A 19,717-nucleotide genomic window follows, 5' to 3' on the forward strand; every position below is an offset into this window, starting at 1 on the left:
CATCTGCAAACTTGCTGATCACACCACGTACGCTCTCTTCCAAGTCATTTATATATATTACGAAGAGAAGAGGTCCCAGTACTGAGCCCTGCGGCACACCACTGGTGACAGACCTCCAGCTAGAGAAGGACCCTTCCACTACTACTCTCTGTCTCCTGTTGCCTAGCCAGTTTTCAATCCATCCAGATACCTGTCCCTGTATCCCATGTGCCTTAACCTTTTCTACCAGCCTACCATGAGGGACTTTGTCAAACGCCTTACTGGAATCCATATAGATGACATCAACGGCTCGTCCCTCGTCAACCGTTTTTGTCACCTCCTCAAAAAAGTCTACCAGATTCGTAAGGCAAGACCTCCCCTGAACAAAGCCATGCTGCGTATCCCTAATCAGATCACAACGCTCTAAATGCTTATACATCCTATCCCTAAGAATTTTTTCCAACAACTTTCCTACAACCAATGTCAAACTCACCGGCCTATAATTACCAGGGTTATCCCTACTGCCCTTTTTAAACAGCGGTACCACATTAGCTATCCTCCAGTCCTCTGGGACCTCACCTGTGTCCAAAGAAGAGACAAAGATTTGCGTCAGAGGCCCAGCAATTTCATCTCTCACCTCCCTAAGCAGCCTGGGATAAATGCCATTAGGCCCCAGAGCTTTATCAGTTTTTATGCTACCTAAAAACCCCAACACTTCCTCCCTCGTAATGGATATTTCTTTCAACTGGTCTACAGCTCCCTCCAAGACATTACAAGACACCAAGCCCCTCCCCTTCGTGAATACCGACGCAAAGTATTCATTCAGGATCTCCCCCATTCCCTCAGACTCAACGCACAGTTCCCCTCCTTTGTCCCTAAGAAGGCCTATTTTCCCTCTTTTTCCTTTTTCCCTGCCATTTCTACATCTAGATATTCAATTCCCAGTCTTGGTCACCCTGAAGCTGTGTCTCCAAAATTGCACCATGTCATATCCATTTGTCTTTCTTATTGCAAGTGCTCCATGCATTGAGGTACAATGACTTTTGATGCATCTTTGTAACATTTATTTCACAGCTTTGTGTACTATGGCCCTATTTGCTGCTAGCCTTTGTTCCCTCTGCCTTCTACTTCTGCTGACTTTTTCTATCTTTGTTTCACACTCGTGTTTCTCCCACTCAGGTTTAAACCCTCCCTCAGCAGCACTAGTAAAGACCAATGAAGATATTGATCCTGGTCCTGGTCCTATTGGAGTGCAAACCAGTTTGTACAGATTCCATCTTCCCTAGATTTGGTTCCAATTCTTCAGGAATCCAAATTCCTCCCTCAAACACCATCTCTCCAGTCACACATTCATCTGGTCTATCTTCCTATTCCTGCTCTCGCTACTACATTGAAACCTATTTATTAGTCACAAGTGGCTTACATTAACAATGCAATGAAGTTACTCTGAAAATCCCCTTGTCGCCACACTCCAGCGCCTGTTCAGGTACAACAGAGAGAATTTAGCATGGCCTGTTCACCTAACCTGGACATCTTTGGACTGTGGGAGGAAACTGGAGCATCTGGAGGAAACCCATGCAGACACGGGGAGAATGTGCAAACTCCACAAAGACAGTGACCCAAGCCAGGAATCAAACCCAGATCCCTGGTGCTGTGAGGCAGCAATGCTAACCATTATGCCACCTTGCCGCCCTATATGGCACTGGGAGTAAACCTGAGATTACTATCTGAGATTCTGCTTTTTAAATTTATTTCCCAACTCTTATATTTTGCTTTCAGGACCTCGTCCTTTTTACCTATGTTATTAGTACTGATATGGACCACAACCCCTGGTTCCTCACTCTGCAGTCGTTCAGTGGCATCCTTGACTCTGGCATCAGTGAGGCAACATACCATCCTGGTGGTCACATCTGCAGTCACAGAAACATTTGTTTCCTCTTATAATACAATCCCCCACCACTATTGCTCTCCTACTGTTCTTTCTCCTCACCACATACAGCTAAGCCACTTGTGCCACAAGTCTGGCTCTTGCTATATTCCATTGAGAAACCACCTCCCAAATGGAAAGCCTTTTAGAATGGGAGATAGTGCAGGAGTCCTCTGGGTCTATCTGCCTAGTGTTCTTACTCTGTCTGGCGGTCACCCATCCTCTGCCTGTGCACTCTGTATCTGTAGTGTGATCTCTTCACAGTTCGTGTTATGAAGATCCCATCATCATGTATGATTCAAAATGACTCCAAAACTCTGATTTTGAGTAGCTGTAGCTGGAGATACTTCCTGCAGACATGGTCATCCCTGGCTTCCCACATCACACAGGAGGAGCATTCCACATGTTTGAACTTCCTTTCCATGACTTGTCCTTAAATTCCCCTCTTTACTTTTATTTCCTCTAGTTTAGGATATATTAAGGATAGTGGAAATACTCACCAGGCCCTATTTACCAAGGCAGTTGCTCTTCTTTCTGAAGGAAGATTGGAAAGAAAATGATCACCTCCCCCCCCAACTTCTCACTAAAGTAACTCATCTTCTAACTCCAACTCGCACTCTACTACAATCCAAAGGCACACTCCAGCATAAAGGCAGCACTTTTGCTGCCATTTATATGCAAACTGAACTGAACCTCTAAAATCTGGTTAAACTAGTTATCTAATTTACTTGCAAGCAGAGCCTGTATTAGCTCCACTTTAATACTGACCAAAACTCACCTTCTTCCAACCCAAAGTGCAACTTTCAGTTAATTGCTAAATAAAACAAAGACTAGTCTTCAGATAGAAATTAACTCTTAAATTCCCTCAGTCACCAAACTCCAACTCTCACACTCTTGTGCAAAGACACCACTTTAAAATAATCGACATTTATACTCAGTTGAATCTAACTTTGTGTCATCAGCAAATTTAAGAAGCACCCATTTGGTTCCTTCATCATTGATGTGTCATTGATATGGATTGTTAGTTGAGGCCCCAGTACTGATCCCTGTAGCAGTCAACTAGTAACAACTTGCCAACTCAAAAGAAAACATTTATCCCTATTTGCTTATTAGCTAACCAATACTTTATACGTGCTAACATATTATCCTCTACGCCATGTGCTCTTTTCCTGTGTAGTAACCTTTGATGTGGCAACTTCAAATACCTTTTGGAAATCCAAGTGTTTCACATCTACTGATATCCTTTTACCCACCTCACTTGTTAGTTCCTCAATAAAACTAATAAATAATTTCCCTTTCATAAAACTGAATCCACCTGCTCCCATTATGATTGTTGTTTATTGCAAGGGCAATGGAATATAAAAGCAGGGATAAAAACACAAAATGCTGGAAAAATCATAGCAAGTCTTGTCGACAGCATCTGTGGAGAGAACAAAGCCAATGTTGCATCTGGATGACTAACAATGTCATGCAGACTCAAAACGTTGCTGCTATTTTCTTTGCACAGATGCCATCAGACCTTCAGATTTTCTAGCATTTTCTGTTTTGTTTCAGATTCCAGCATCTGCAGCCATTTGCTTTTATACAAAAGTAGGTATGTTTTGCCATAGTTAAACTGGGCATTGGGGAGACCACATCTGGAGGAACACACAGTTTGGACTTTTTCCCTTAAGAAAGGGTATACAACTATGTTTGAAGCAGTTCACAGAAAGTTCAACCCATTGCTCTGGAACGGCAGGGCGGGGGGGGGGGGCGGGCGGTGGGGATGCTACCTTACTAACAAAGGTTGGACAGCATGGGCCTGCATTTGTTGGTGTTTAAAAGACAGATGATTTTATTTGAAACAGAAGATCCTGACAATACTTGAGGGTAGATGTTGAAAGGCGGTTCCCCCTTGTGGGAGAGACTAGAACTACGGTACACATTTTAAAAATGTTTAGCCCAAGATGAAGAAGAAATCTTCTCACAGAGGTTGCGAATCTTTGAACTCTCATTCTTAGACAGCAATAGATACATAGAACAGTAGAGCACGGCACAGGCCCTTGACATTGTACAAAGCTTTGTCCAAAACCAAGATCAAGCTATCCCACTCCCTATCATTCTGGTGTGCTCCATGTGCCTATCCAACAATGGCTTGAAAGTTCCTAAAGTGTCCGACTCCACTATCACAGCATGCAGTGCATTCCACACCCCAACCACTGAGTAAAGAACCTACCACAGACATCCCTCCTATATTTCCCAACATCAACTTTGTAGTTATGCCCCCTAGTAACAGCTACATCCACCTGAGGAAATAGTCTCTGAATGTCCATTCTATCTATCCCCCTCATCATCTTATAAACCTCTACTAAGTCGCCTCTCATCCTCCTCCACTCTAAAGAGAAAAGCCCTAGCTCCCACAACCTTTCCTCATAAAACCTATGCTCCAAACCAGGCAGCATCCTGGTAAATCTCCTCTGCACCTCTCCAATACTTCCTTCTTATAGTGAAGTGACTAGAACTGCACACAATATTCCAAATGTGGTCTCACCAAGATCCTTTATAGTTGCAGCATAACCCCACAGCTCAAACTCAAACCCCCTGTTAATAAACACTAATACACTATAGGCCTTCTTCATGGCTCTATCCACTTGAGTGGCAACCTTCACAGATCTGTGGATATGAAGCCCAAGATCTCTCTGTTCCATCACATTCCTCAGAATACTGCCGTTGACCCCGTAATCTGCAAATTTGTCCCACCAAAATGAATCACCTTGCACTTATCAGGGTTAAAGTCCATCTGCCACTTTTTGGTCCAGCTCTGCATCCTATCAATGTCTCTTTGCAACCTGCAAGAGCCCTCCACCTCATCCACTACTCCACCAATCTTGGTGTCATCAGCAAATTTACTGACCCACCCTTCAGCCCGAGACAGGGTCAATGAATATTTTTAAGGCAGAGGTAGATAGATTCTTGATTTACAACAGAGTCAGGGTTAACGGGGGTGAATGGCATTCTCCTGCTGCTAACTCAAGTCTGCAAGTATTCTGCTGTAATCTCCTTAATAATGGATTCCAGCAAATGTCCTATGATGTTAGTAAATGTAATTTAAAGTTACCTTTTTCAAATGCAAGCCCTCATCCATTGAGCCATTCTAGTTAATTAGTTTTGCACCCTCTCTAGAGCCATCATATTCTTCCTCAAGTGTGGTCCCCAGAATTGGACGTATCTTCAGCCAGGGCCAAGGTAGGGTGCAAACAAGTTTAGCACAATTTCCTGATTTTTATGCTTTATGCCATTATTTATAAAGTCAGACTCCCATGCACTTTAACTATCATGTGCCCCCTGGACACACTCTCCTTGCACGTCCTTTCGGATGCTCTTTAGAATCCATCCCTTTGACCAAGTCTGCCCAAACATCGCTTTACCCCAGTCTCGAATTTTGCTATGACATTAATGAATATAGTTATAATAGGGATCATTTGTTTAAAGATGTGTACTTTAAACATACTGTAACAAAGTAGTGGCACATGGAACAGAATGTAGAAAAATGTGTGAGCTTATCCACTTTGGTAGGAACAACAGGTGTGGAGTATTTTCCAAACCGTGAGATTAGGAAGTATAAATGTACAAAAGGACTCAGGTATCCTTGTCAATAAATCACTGAAGGCTTACAATCTTGCACCAATTAAAAAAGCTAATCGTGTGCTAGCCATCATCACACGAGGGTTCAATATAGTAGTGAAGTCTTGCTTAAATTGTATAAAACCTTGGTCAGACTGCATCTAGAATAGTGTGCACAGTTTTGGTCCTTAGGGAGGACATCATTCCCATTGCCCAGGTGCACGAGACGTTTTCCTGGAATGGCATAACTGTCCTATTAAGAGGGATTGAGGAATCTGGGCCAGTATTCTCTAGATCTTCAAAGAATGAGAAGTGAACTAATCAAAACCTACAAAATACTATGCAGATAAAGATGTTTCCCTTGACTGGGGAATCTAGAACCAGGGATCAATTTCAAAGTAAGGAGAAGCTATTTAGGACCAAGATGAAAATAAAACTTGAGGGTTGTGAACCTTTGAGCCTTCTGGGATAGGGAATCCCAATCATTGATTATGTTTAAAGATTGACAGCTTTCTAAATGCCAGTGACACGTGTGGGGAATAAAATTGAAGTGGATGATCAGCTATGATAATAATGAATGGCGGATAGGCTCAATGAGCAGAAAGGCCTCATGTTGCTCCTATCTGGCATGAAATCTCCTTTTGGTCTCCCACTTTTCTTCGATAAAAGACGTTAAATTTACCATTTCCCAATCTGTTGGGACACTACCAGAATAAGGAATCTTGGAAAATTAAAACCAATGTCTCCATCAGCTCTGCAGCCATTTTTAAAGACCATAGAATATAGGCCATCTAGTCGTAGGGACTAATCAGTCCAGTGCCTCTTCCCTGATGAGTTCCTCCCTTTTTTACATCTTGATTTCCAAGTATTTTTAGGATATTTTCTAAGACTTCTGCAGTTAACAGATGCAAAATGCTTGTTCAACCCTCTATCTTATGCATCAATTCCCCAAGCTCACTTTCTAGAGGAACATTACCTTTAGTTACTCTCTTCCTATTTTAACATTTCTAGAACTCAAATGCACCCTTAATTAACAGAGCTACCCCACTGTTCCTAGCCTTCAATCTTTTGAAAATATCAAATGCTGTTCAATATTCAAGACATGATGTGGATATGCCGGCGTTGGACTGGGGTAAACACAGTAAAAAGTCTGACAACAGCAGGTTTAAGTCCAACCGATTTATTTGATAGTAAACTCTCCATTCACCTGACGAAGGGACAAACCCCGAAAGTTTGTGAGTTTACTATCGAATAAATCGGTTGGACTTAAACCTGGTGTTGTCAGACTTCTTACAATATTCAGGTCCCAGCATTGATATCTCTGAAATGGTAGTCAGGTCATACAGGTTTCTTTGTCTGCACCCACCTTGTTACAAATGGGCTTGCATTCAGCTACAGAAACTTTAACTCACCTTTTACTATTTTTGAAATCTCTGACCTTATCTGCTGATGCAATCTTAAGCTTTCTGCCATGGTCTGGTTAACATGACAAAACTGCTACCCTGCTCTATTGTCTTGCTACTTCCCTTTAATTTACCAGATCTCCTCTCATGACCTCCTTCCCCTTACTATTTAGTTGAAAGCCCTCTTTACCTTACTTGTTATATGGCTCACCCAAACATTGGCCCCAGCACAACTCAGGTGAAGCCTGTCCCAATGATGCAGCTTCCAATTTCCCCAGTGTTGGTGCCAGTCCCTCATGAATCAAAACCTGTTTCTTTCACACCTGTCTTTAAGCAATACATTCATCTCTACAATTTTATTAAACCAATGCTAGTTTGCTTGGGTTTTGGCATCTAAAATAAATTGCAACCAAACAACAATATTGCTGATTTCATTTGGAACAATGTTAAACCAATAAAAGCAAGCAGTTTTCGGTTTCTGCTGGGGATGTAGAAAATGATGACTTTAAAAAAAGGTACCAAACAGACAAAAATGTGAACAAACAATATTTTGTAATTTAAAAATCTTCTGCTGATAAATATAAATGATATTTGTCTTTACAGTAGAGAATGTTATTTAAAAATACAAATTTTCAAGGTCTTGCATCTTAAGTTTTCCAAGCTGTCTAATCTGAAGTGGTAAGTTGGCAAGCATTCCTGTCTGAAGCCACTGCAAATAGCCTTTACATTTGTTGTTTTTACTGACAGGTATTTGGAATTATTTGCCTCATTATTCATGAGGGAGGTAAAATGGAAACACAATATTTGTTTTAGAAGAATGGCTTCCTTTTGGCTGCTTTGCCTTGGAGGTGTCCTGCAGAACGTCTGAGTTGCCTTCTTTCTTGACGATGTTGCTTTTCAGCCTCTTGTCGTTTCTTTTGTTGCTCAGACTATGAAGGCATGGTTAAGAAAATAATTAATTAGTTTCTACATTAAAAAATCTGGACATTTCACAGAAGATGATCTTAACAGTTGATTATAAAAGATACAATGTACTATACTAAGTGCGTCCATGCAAACTTTTCACATGAAATTAACATTTAAGCACGGTGCCCTAAATGTAGTATTTTAGGGACAGAAGGTTATTGATGAAGCAGCTGAAGATGGTTGAGCCTTGGCACAAACCTGAGGAATGCCTACAGTGATGTACTGGGACTGAGATAATTAAACTCTAACAACCACAACTTTCTGCCCTTGTGCTAGGTGTGACTCTAGCCAACAGAAAACGTTTCCCGATTTCCAATTACTCCAGTTTTGTTAGGGTTCCTTGAAGCAAGCAGTCACTCTCGCCTTAGCTAGAGTTTTACTCTTTTGTCCATGTTTGGACCAAGGTTGTAATGAAGTCAGGAGCTGAGTGGTCGTGGCAGAACTCCCATCCACCTGATGAAGGTACAGACAGTTCCAAAAGCTAGTGGTGTTTGTTACAAATAAACCTGTTGGACTTTATCCTGGTGTTGACAGCCTTCTTACTGTGTGAACCTAAGCTGAGCAGTGAGCAGGTTATTTCACAGAACCCTACAGTGCAGAATGAGGCCATTCAGCCCACTGAGTTTGCACCAACCACAATCCCATACCCAGGCCCTATCCCCGTAACCCCATGCATTTATCCTAACTAGTCCCCTGACACTAAAGGAGCAATTTAGCACGGCCAATCCACTTAGCCAAAGTCCAAACATGTGCCGGTTAAGTGCTGCTCGACAGCTCTATTCAATTTGCTGATGATCGACAGTCTAGTATCAAACAGGTTTGCAACATTTCTCTTTACTGTATTGGATAATGTCCAGATACACAAAAATGCTTTTAATGAGAATATTATTGGGATTTCTGGGGTGGAGATATAACCTTATCCTTCTCTTTGAGCCACACTCTCTCTACAACTTGTTTAAAGAAAAAATTGAGGTCTTTTTAGGCCAGTGCTCATGGAATACAGTATTTGCTACATCAGTGATGACAATTGTTATTGTGAATAAAAGTCCAGAAAGGAAATATTTCTTTCAAAACAACAGATGCCAACTTGTTCATCATCTTCATTGTTCTATCTCAAGTCTGTCTTAGCTAACTCATTTCACATGGCAGCCTCAAAAATAAGTCAAAAGACAAATTAATGGAGTTAGCTTTAGCAAACTAAACAACAGTCAGTCAAACTGTACCCTGACACACTAAACCCAAAAGCACCCTGCGAATGTACAACTTTAAACTGATTCATTATTTCTTACAGTACAAATCACCTATAGGTTAAAAAAAGCAAAATCTTTAATTGTAAAAGATTTATACAAATCCAAATCGTAAGGGTTTTTGTATACACAACAGGTAGGTTGCATTGTTCATGGGAGGCTTTATTTTGGAGTTCCTCAGATTCTTTTTCTTTAAAAGAATACAAACCTCTTTTTGGTCCAAACGAATGGATCACACCTAAGCTCTGCACTCCTATCACATCCAGTTGTGAAGGATGGTGGACAATTAAACAACTATATCCACAAATATCCCTATCCTCAATAATGGGCATGTAGCACATCAATGCAAATGACACAGTTGAAGAATTTGCAACCATCTTAAGCCTGAAGTGCCAAGTGGATGTCCAACTCAGCCTCCTCCTGAAGTCCCCAACATCACAAATGTTAGTATTCAGCTAGTTTGAATCACTCCGTAGTATCAGGAAATAAGAACATAAGAACATAAGAACATCCGCCAATCCGAATAGCACCCGTTGACCCCCACTCTCTGCCTCCTATTTGACAACCAATCCTCTATCCACGCTAACACCCTACCCCCAACTCCATGTCCCTCGACCTTCTGCAATAACCTCTTGTGAGGCACTTTGTCAAACGCCTTCTGAAAATCTAGAAAGACCACATCCACCGGCTGAAGGCACTAGATATTGTAATAGCAATGAACCCTAATAACATTCTGGCAATAGTAATGAAGACTTCTGCTCCAGAACTAACTGCACCCCTAAACAACCTGTTCCAGTACAGCTACAACACAGGGATCTACCTAACAATATGGAATTATCACCAATTACCACCTCATCAGTTTATTCCTGATCAAAGTAGTCAAGGAGTTGTCGACAGTGCTATCAAGTGGCACTAACTCAAATAATTATTCACCAGTGTTCAATTTGGGTTCTGCTTGGACCAGTTTCTGACTTCATGAGTATCCTTACACTACGTGGACTGCAGCAGTTTTAAGTGGCAATTCAGCACTATGTTGTCAGGGGCAAGAGGGGATGGGCAATACAAAAATGCTGGCTTAAGTCAGTGGCACCCATATCCCATGAAAGAATTTAAATGCAACACAACTAACATTTCTTGCAGGTAACGCACCTGCGCAAGGATATTTTGGCCCTGGAAGGAGTGCAGAGGAGGTTTACTAGGCTGATACCGGAGTTGAGGGGATTGAACTATGAGGAGAGGCTGAATAAACTAGGCTTGTACTCGTTAGAGTTTAGAAGAATGAGGGGAGATCTCATTGAGACGTATAAGATGATGAATGGGATGGATAGGATAGAGGTGGAGAGACTCTTCCCGCTCAAAAAAGACAGTAGGACTAGGGGGCACAGCCTCAAGATAAAGGGGAGGCGGTTTAGAACGGAGTTGAGGAGGAACTTCTTCACTCAAAGGGTGGTGAATCTCTGGAATTCTCTGCCCGTTGAAGTGGTGGAGGCTGCCTCGCTAAATATTTTTAAGAAGCGGGTTGATGGGTTCTTGATAAGAGAGGGGATTAAGGGTTATGGGGAGAGGGCGGGAAAGTGGAACTGAGCCACAACAGATCAGCCATGATCTTATTGAATGGCGGGGCAGGCTCGAAGGGCTAGATGGCCTACTCCTGCTCCTATTTCTTATGTTCTTATGTAACTAACATTGTCCATCAGTAGTTACAAATGAAATGTCAAGTTTAATACTTGAAAGATTGCAAGGGTACTTTTCCACTTTTAAAATCAAAACCAACATTAATGCATTTAATACTAGTAACAATGCTATTGATTTTATTTTTATCTGTACATTATCACATTAAAAATGCCATAAATTATGCTCAAACATTGATAGATATACTTGATATAAAGACTCAAAAACAAGGTAAGGGTGAGGGCTATGCTTTCTGCAAGCTGCCAAAAAAATAAAAATTTCCTTTATGTATGGATGTATAAATCTTTCTTCCAGAGTGTTTCCGGTGCCTGATTCTCCTCTAACTCTAATTTCCTTTCCTCCTCAACAACCCACCCCACCATAATAGTAAATATTTGGGCTTAACGTTGGAAGTGTTTTTGCTGAGAACAGAACATCTCCTACTCTTGCTATTCAGTGTCAGCAACGAAGGTCAAATATAGAGCAACGTGTCATCAACCCTGTCCAACAAGGCAACCTTATTCCCAACTGAGATTGTACCAGTGTGAACTTTTTCCACTCCCACATCAATGATGAATAACTGCATTCTGATTTAACATGAATAATGTAATTTTAAAAATAATCTCCATAAGGGAGAATTATATAATGTAAATACGGTGCTCATCTCAGTAAAACAGCTTCATTCTATTGGTATTGAGGGTAACCTTGAGATACATTTTTGTCTTCACTCCCCAGGCAACAGTTTGTCAAATTATCTACCCATTGTTTGTATATCTTACGCAATCCCCTACTGAAAGTTTCCAATTTTTCCGAGGCAGTATGCAAATTGCCAGAGGGTCTATGCATTATCTCAGACACAACGGTGACTAATTATATGTACTGGATTGATGTAGTTTTACTTGGACAACCAAACTGAAATTTAACCTAAAAAAGATTATTAGAAAGTTCAATCTGAATTTCAATTGCAATGTCCCCTCAAAGTCAGTGAACATGCCATGGCCCAGTGATAGGCCATGCAGACCTCTGTTCAAAAGGAGAATCCTTTTTGCAAGGACCTGTTTTTCAACATTGGGATGGCTTTGCGACTAATCCTACAGCACCAACCCAGTTAATTCTGAAGAAATCTTTGGAGTGAAATTTCTTTCAAGACGTGGGATGGCATCAGTAAAATATATTACGTATGAGACCAAGATGAGAGAGCACTCAAGAGATTAAACAGGTCTGTGAATCAGGAAGTTGAGTTCCATGCCAGATAAACAGTTGTAGATTGCAGCTGCCAAGTGTTTTGTCAAGCATGCATTTATCAAGTCACAGCACTTTGTTTGCAACCAACTATTTGCATTAAATTTCCAAGTTGTGCATCTTAGAGAAAATTTAGGTCTTTTTGCCTATGTAGCACAAAGCATCTCAATTGCTTACATTTATGTATCAAAGAATTTTTACAACTGCATGCTATTTGGCTCAATTTTTTTCCATTAACTAATTAATTCACAAAGTAAAAAAAATCAGTGTCTAAGGCAACCAAGAAACAAAAACAATTTTGGTCCTTTTAGCTGTTGTGATAGTTAGCAACCCACTCCACTACACATTCCAGAAGATGCAATTTATTCACCTGATTAACTTATTACTCAATCAATAATTGCACTTACCTTACTCATCCATTACTACCCATAGTATACGCATAATGCCAACCTCGTCAACAGCATCAATCCCAAGAAGTCATGCCAAACCCATCCACAGTTCTACTCCACCAGCCACCCCAAACCCATAGCTACTTACCAAGTACATTTATGCATTTGTCTTTAAAAATGTCAACTTTTTTAAGGAGATGGAATACCAACACCGAGCCAGTAAGATAATCTGATTCTTCTCCAAAAACCTCAAAACAATGCATTAGTTTGAAGCCAAGAATTTAATTGAAAGAGCATCAGACACACCAGTCTAGACTTTGCTTTCAAGGGTAACTGAAGTTAATAGTGTTTGTTGTTATTTCACATGCAAATGGTAGAGAATCTTTGGTGAGGATCAAATGTGCAGGTAACTCAAATATTTAAAATTTGCTGTCAGAATCGTTCTGCTCTAAAAGTTACCTTTCCCTCTGCAAAAATGGCATTCTCGCTACTGGCTCACCACTAAAAGGTGCTGAGTGATGTCAAGTTGTTGCATTTGTGCAGCAGAAATGAATTAAACCCACTACAGAAAGTTAAGTCTTGATCATTCTAGTTAAAGCAGTTTTAAAAGCATGACAAAAATGCAAATTACTGCCAAACAACAACTGGCATTGAAAATTACCATTGCAAGTAAAGAAGTGTCATTCCTTCAGGTCTTAATTGGAGAGTAAGATGTCAAACTGTAATTGATTTTTAAGATTGCTTCTCTTCTCTCAACTAAATCTCTTATCCTTTCATTTTGCTTTCTGTACTCAATTTGACACTGATTTCACAGACTTCCTTCTCAATTCTTATGCTATTAATTTCAGAATACTTCAATCTGGTTTGAAGATATACACAGCTCCTTGCTGCAACCTGTTCACTAAGGTCTCAGATGCCCGGTTTCACCTTGCTGCACCATCAACTCACACTTTCAGCAAATTGTAATGCAAAAAAATTTAACTGTGTTCAGACATCTAATCAACAAACATTTTCAACTGGTTTTAAGTAAGTAAAAATTAGGGAACAATAGCCTACAGATAGCTTGTTTAAACCTACGAGCACAGGAAACAATGGACCATTTAGCCCCTCGAGCTTATTATGCCGATGACCATCACGGCTGATCTAGGACCTAACCCCACGTATCCATCTTTGCCCCATATACTTTGATTAAATTTTGTTAACCAAAATATATTAAACACAGACTCAAAATCAACAACTGACGTAGCACCAATTATCATCATAGAAGACACTCAAACTTCTACCATTCTTGTTCACACAAGAATGTGCTGGATATTCTTGAGGGGCTGAAAATAGATAAGTCCCCTGGTCCGGATGGGATCTACCCTAGGATTCTCTGGGAGGCTAGAGAGGTGATTGCAGAGCCTCTGGCTCTGATCTTCAGGTCGTCATTGGTCTCTGGTGTAGTCCCGGAGGATTGGAGGATAGCGAATGTTGTCCCATTGTTTAAGAAGGGGAACAGAGACTTTGCCGGGAATTATAGACCGGTGAGTCTTACTTCTGTTGTGGGCAAGGTTTTAGAAAATTATTAGGGATAGGATTTATAGTTATTTGGGGTGTAATGAATTGATTAGAAATAGTCAGCATGGTTTTGTAGCGGGTAGGTCGTGCCTTACTAACCTTATTGAGTTTTTTGAGAAGGTGACCAAAGAGGTGGATGGGGGCAAGGCAGTTGACGTGGTATATATGGATTTTAGTAAGGCGTTCGATAAGGTTCACCATGGTAGGCTTCTGCAGAAAATGCAGATGTATGGGATTGTGGGTAATCTAGGAAGTTGGATCAGGAATTGACTATCAGATAGGAGACAGAGGGTGGTGGTTGATGGTAAATATTCATCATGGAGTTCGGTTACGAGTGGTGTGCCTCAGGGATCTGTTTTGGGGCCACTGTTGTTTGTAATCTTTATTAATGATCTGGATGAGGGTATAGTTGGGTGGATTAGTAAATTTGCTGATGACACCAAAGTCGGAGGTGTGGTAGATTGTGAGGAAGGGTGTCATAGTCTGCAGGGAGACTTAGATAGGTTGCAGAGCTGGGCCGAGAGGTGGAGGATGGAATTTAATGCGGAGAAGTGTGAGGTAATTCACTTTGGTAGGAGCAACAGATGTGTCGAGTATAGGGCTAACGGGAGGACTTTGAATAGTGTGGATGAACAGAGGGATCTAGGTGTATGTGTACATAGATCCCTGAAAGTTGGGAATCAAGTAGATAAGGTTGTTAAGAAGGCGTACGGTGTCTTGGCGTTTATTGGCAGGGGGATTGAATTTAGGAGTCGCAGCGTCATGTTGCAACTGTACACTACTCTGGTGCGGCCGCACTTGGAGTACTGTGTGCAGTTCTGGTCCCCACATTACAAGAAGGATGTGGAGGCTTTGGAGAGGGTGCAGAGGAGGTTTACTAGGATGTTGCCTGGTATGGTGGGGAGGTCCTATGAGGAGAGACTGAGGGATTTGGGGTTGTTTTTGTTGGAAAGAAGGCGGCTAAGAGGGGATCTTATTGAAACATATAAGATGATTAGAGGTTTAGATCGGGTGGATAGTGGTAGCCTTTTTCCTCGGATGGAGAAAGCTAGCACGAGGGGGCATGGCTTTAAATTAAGGGGGGGTAGCTACAGGACGGATGTCAGGGGTAGGTTCTTTACCCAGCGGGTGGTGAGGGATTGGAATGCCCTGCCTGCTGCAGTTGTAAATGCGCCTAGTTTGGGGGCGTTTAAGAGATCTATGGATAGGTTTATGGACGAAAAGGGATTGGTATAGGCTAGTGGGTCATTGTTTTTGTAACTGGTCGGCGCAACATCGTGGGCCGAAGGGCCTGTTCTGCGCTGTAATGTTCTATGTTCTAAGTGTTTCCTAATTTCACTTCTGAAAGGTCTGGTTCTAAATTTTCAACTATATTCCCTAATCTTAGACTCTATAAAATAATTTTTCCTCTCTCAATTTCTGGAAAGTTGTGAACAAATTATCCTTCAAGTTTTCTAATTCATTTGTAATATAATCCTGGTTTGTGTAATCTCTCAATTTAACTTCTTTTATTCCAATGAACATACGCTCCACTCCCTCCAGGGCCAATGTTTCCTTCTGTAGACGTAATGCCCAGCATGCTCACAATACTGTAGGTGTGATCAAACCTTCGTTTTGTATAAAGTCAGTGACAGCATAACTGCTTTCCTTTTTGTACTTAGTTCTCCAGATGGAAAGGAAAACATCCCAAGTCCTAGAAGATTAGCTTCCATACCTGATGACATTTTATTGATCCATCACCTCAACCCTAATGTTGTTGCACCTTTCCTATTTCTAGCTTTTGATCATTTAGAAAGTACCATATTCTATCCTTTTTAGGTCGTAAGTGAATGATCTCAATTTGTTAACATGTTAGATCAATTACCACACCTTTGCCCATTCATATAATTTGTTACTATTCTTTTGAAAATTTTCTTCCATTTAAACAGCTTAAAATGTTGCCCATCTTTGAGTCAAGAAATTTGGATAGGTATTATTATCCCATCCCATTTAAATTATTAATAAATATTGTGAACAGTTTCAGACCTCTAGGAGATACTTATAGGACACCACCAGCCACATCCTGCTACTTACCCGAGCACCCGTCCATCACCTCAACTTTACCACCTGCAACTCAGCCAATTTCCTAACCACAGAAACAATTTTTTGCAATTGAATTTCAAAAAAAAAGTTGGGTTTTAAGGAAAAAACAATTGCTGAACAAAAGTACAGCAATGTCACAGCAATAAATTAAGTTTAAAAAGTAATCAAAACAACCAGAATGCGAAAGAGTCAATGCGTGAGTGGGTAAGTGCAAATGGCTGTGTTAGTATGTGTTGTGGAAAGCGAGTGAGGAATCTGAGACTGGGTCTAAGGTAGATTCATTCAATGACTCAGACCAAGGTTGGAGCTGCATCCAAGGCAGCTGATGACATGCCGCTCATCCAATTGCAGACTGGCTCCCCCCCGACATTGGCTGCTGATAGGTGCACTGCCTATGCATGGAGAAACCAGTCTGTGATTGGGCAAGTAGGCCGAGTATTTTTAAAATTTCTGTCAGGGAAGTTCTGAAGTTGGGCAGTTACCTACACTACAACATAGCTGGCTGCATGAAAATAACTCATGGACCATGCCTTGGACCAGCCTGAATGAGACTGGGTGGGTCAGAAGTGTCATGCAATCAAACCTGGTTTCAGGGTCGATTACTTTATTATATCCGGACCCAGCAGATCGATCTGAACTGGTTGTCAGTCAGTCTGAGCCAGTCTCTGAAAATGGCTGCAAGCCAACACGCAGCCAGCCGAAGTACTTAACTGGTTTACAAATCCCGATTGCAAAGTTTATCAGACAGCCAATCTTCTAGATTTTCAGTTGTAAGAAACCTTGCAATCTGCGCTGAACTCTTCACTTTACAAGACCGTCACTTTATAAGACCCTTGCCTCAACTTTAAATCATCAAACCCATTCAAGAAATTCCAGGCCTACCACATGGGAAACTGTAAATCATAAATCAGAAACTGTGAGGTGCATTATCTCGTGTGTGTGGACTGTGGGTGTGATGGTGTTAATTTGGGATAAGTGTTGAGAATAAATAAACTTTGTTTTGAACGCATGAAAGCCTGCTGAATTAATTCACTGGAATACAACTCCAAGGGTAAGTAAATACAACTCTTTCCATACAAAACACTGATTATTTTGTCTGTCGCAATTTGCTTTGGCTCACATTCAAGAGACTTATCAAATGGCTTCTGAAATCCATTTCAGTAACATGCATAGACATTTTTCTGTGACTAGTTACCTATTCAAATAGCTCAATCAGGGGCTGGCTAGGCATAACAAACCCTTTACAAATCATTGTTGGCTCTCCAGGATCAACTGAAAATTCTCAAGATATTCTGACACTATGCTAAACTACATGCATTAGTAATTCTGTCATAAAAGGCATTAGGCAACTGGTCTACAATTCTTAGGTTCCCCTCTCATCTTAAATAGAAGGGTGACAGTTATCCAACTTTGAGAACTTTGGCAGATTATAGTTTAGGTACCTGTAATGCTCTAACCTATTTCCTTTAAAATCCTGGAATGAGGACCAGCTGGTCCTGGGGATTTTTCACTCTTACTTTCTCGCTATTTTATCCTCATTGTAAAGAACACTGGAATTAACTCACCTTTTTAGGCATGAATGTTAACAGTTTATTGCCTACAGAGGTATCAGATAGATTGAGTGTCCCAGTCTTTTCCTCATGTTTCAAGCGATCTTCAAGTGTAGTTCTGTTTATCAGGAAAATGTCAAAGTTAGAAATTAAGTTGCATAGGGTGTTAGTGTCAGAAATATAAAATATGTAGAATGAAACTGATCGGTAATTTTTTAGAAGACTGTCAGCTGTTAGGATTCCTTAAACATTTCCGCTGTTTCTTCAACTGCCCATCCCTTCTGAAAACAGGCATCATGGTAAAATTGTGATACCCCATGTGATTAAAAGTATACCTCAAAACATAGTGGCTACATACAGCTACTTATCAGATTATACAATTAATGGAATATTCTCAAACTGTTTCTTTCCTGACCCAATAAGCACATGTGTACTTCTAGTGGATATCAATACTGTCATCAAAGGATGTGACCCCTCACTAATTCTTTTCACAGCAAAGCCTAGGAACACTGGAGATACTTGTACCGATGGTAGGCTTAAGTCTGCTAATGCACACATACAAGGATCAAGGACGCATTTTGGTTAATATGATTCAATACCACATCAAACAATGCATTTGTCCGCAAAAATATGGAGTAGGCATACCTTATGATGAATATTGAAGAAAATTTATTACTTAGTGATCTGGTGCAAGGCTGATGGAAGCAGGGTGGGGGAATGTGTGGCTGGGATAATAGGGCAGTTGCTATAAATAAATGTCACATAATTTTTACATTTGCAAGTGTAAAAACAAACTTTCTTCACGCAATGCTTTTCATATCCTCTGAACATCAAAACTTATCAACCTTTGATGTTCCACCACTGTTAGAGGCAACTTGGCATGCTGCAAGGTCCTTTAAACAAAAAGTTAAGTGAATGACTAGTTACCCTGCTTTTGCTAGTATTTGCTGAAGAAGGAATACTGTGCATTACGATAGCACCACAGAATCTTTTGTAACACCTGATCAGGGAGACAAGGACACCTTAATGCCACCCAAAAGATCTGACAAAGATCAGCTCAATTTAGTGCTGAAGTGTCAGCATGGAGAAAGGACCCAGGCCCAACGGAATATGAACCCTCAACTGACTCAGAAACAACAGTGCTCCCAATGAAACAAAGCTGACACTCAAATAATAACAAAATATACTCAAATATTGTCTTCCTTTAAAATTTTTGATGAAATTATTGTCCAGATATCCCGCATTTGAGAAGAGAGGAGGAAGATTGAGCAACATTATGCCTCACAATAATAGGACTATCAGCCCCTCAAGCCTATTACAACATCATTAAAAACAAATTCTGTTCATTCATTATGACTCCATATCCCTCAATACCATTGGTTAGCAAAACTCCATCAATCTCAGATTTAAAATGGACGAGAGTTAATATCTTTTTTCCATTGGACAGAGTTCCAGAATTCTACTAAACTGTGAGGGACATGTATTTTCTAACTTTGCTCCCGTCGTCCAAGACTCCGCAACAGCAATGCTTCTTTCAAAATACTAAAGAATTCAATCAGGTCACCTCTTCCACATTCCAAAGAATAAGTCTAATTAATGTAACCTCTTCATTATCTAAACCCTGGGACTTTGTAACAATTTACTACATCCATTTACTCTGAAGGAAATGTGATTTAAAAAAATCTTTTTGACAACATATATTTATTAAAATATAGAAGCTGTACTCACTTTTGCAGCTTTCGTTTTCGGGCAGCATCATTAAAACTTCTGAACTCTTCTCCGGCTTTGATCTCAAAGAATTTTGGTTTTGAAGGAGTTTGCTGACTACGTTCCATCAGTTTCAATTTTTGTTCTTTGCGCAGCAGTTTGTGCTGTTTTTGGACCTCTTCAACCCAGCCTCGATCATCATCGGAGCTTTCAGAGCTTTCTGCATCACTGGGCTTTCCTTCCAGCTCCTCTTCCTCCTGCAGATCATAAAAGTGCATTTGTAAGTACAAACGTAAATTCTGAAAATGTCCAATATTTAAGAACTTATTTGTTTTGCTCCTGTTATTCTTGTGCTTAAATCATTTATACATGCCACTGTTGAGGCTAACCG

The 19,717-nt window shown here is 40.6% G+C and overlaps 1 protein-coding gene across 2 annotated transcripts in view; it reads right to left on the bottom strand.

The window, feature by feature from the left end:
• Positions 1-7,445: 7,445 nt before the first annotated feature.
• The window catches only part of nol10 (nucleolar protein 10), a 56,586-nt gene continuing 44,314 nt past the window's right edge, over positions 7,446-19,717 (bottom strand). For both annotated transcript variants that reach the window (XM_080192155.1, XM_080192156.1), the window contains exons 19-21: positions 19,348-19,583; positions 17,635-17,737; positions 7,446-7,841 (exon numbers count right to left, since the gene is read on the bottom strand). In XM_080192155.1, the coding sequence (XP_080048281.1) occupies positions 7,722-7,841; positions 17,635-17,737; positions 19,348-19,583 (459 nt within the window). In that variant the 3' untranslated portion in view covers positions 7,446-7,721. The remainder of the gene's footprint in view (positions 7,842-17,634; positions 17,738-19,347; positions 19,584-19,717) is intronic.

The sequence above is a fragment of the Carcharhinus amblyrhynchos genome, chromosome 7 (genome assembly GCF_965287045.1).
Source record: "Carcharhinus amblyrhynchos chromosome 7, sCarAmb.v2.hapA, whole genome shotgun sequence".
Taxonomy (NCBI): domain Eukaryota; kingdom Metazoa; phylum Chordata; class Chondrichthyes; order Carcharhiniformes; family Carcharhinidae; genus Carcharhinus; species Carcharhinus amblyrhynchos.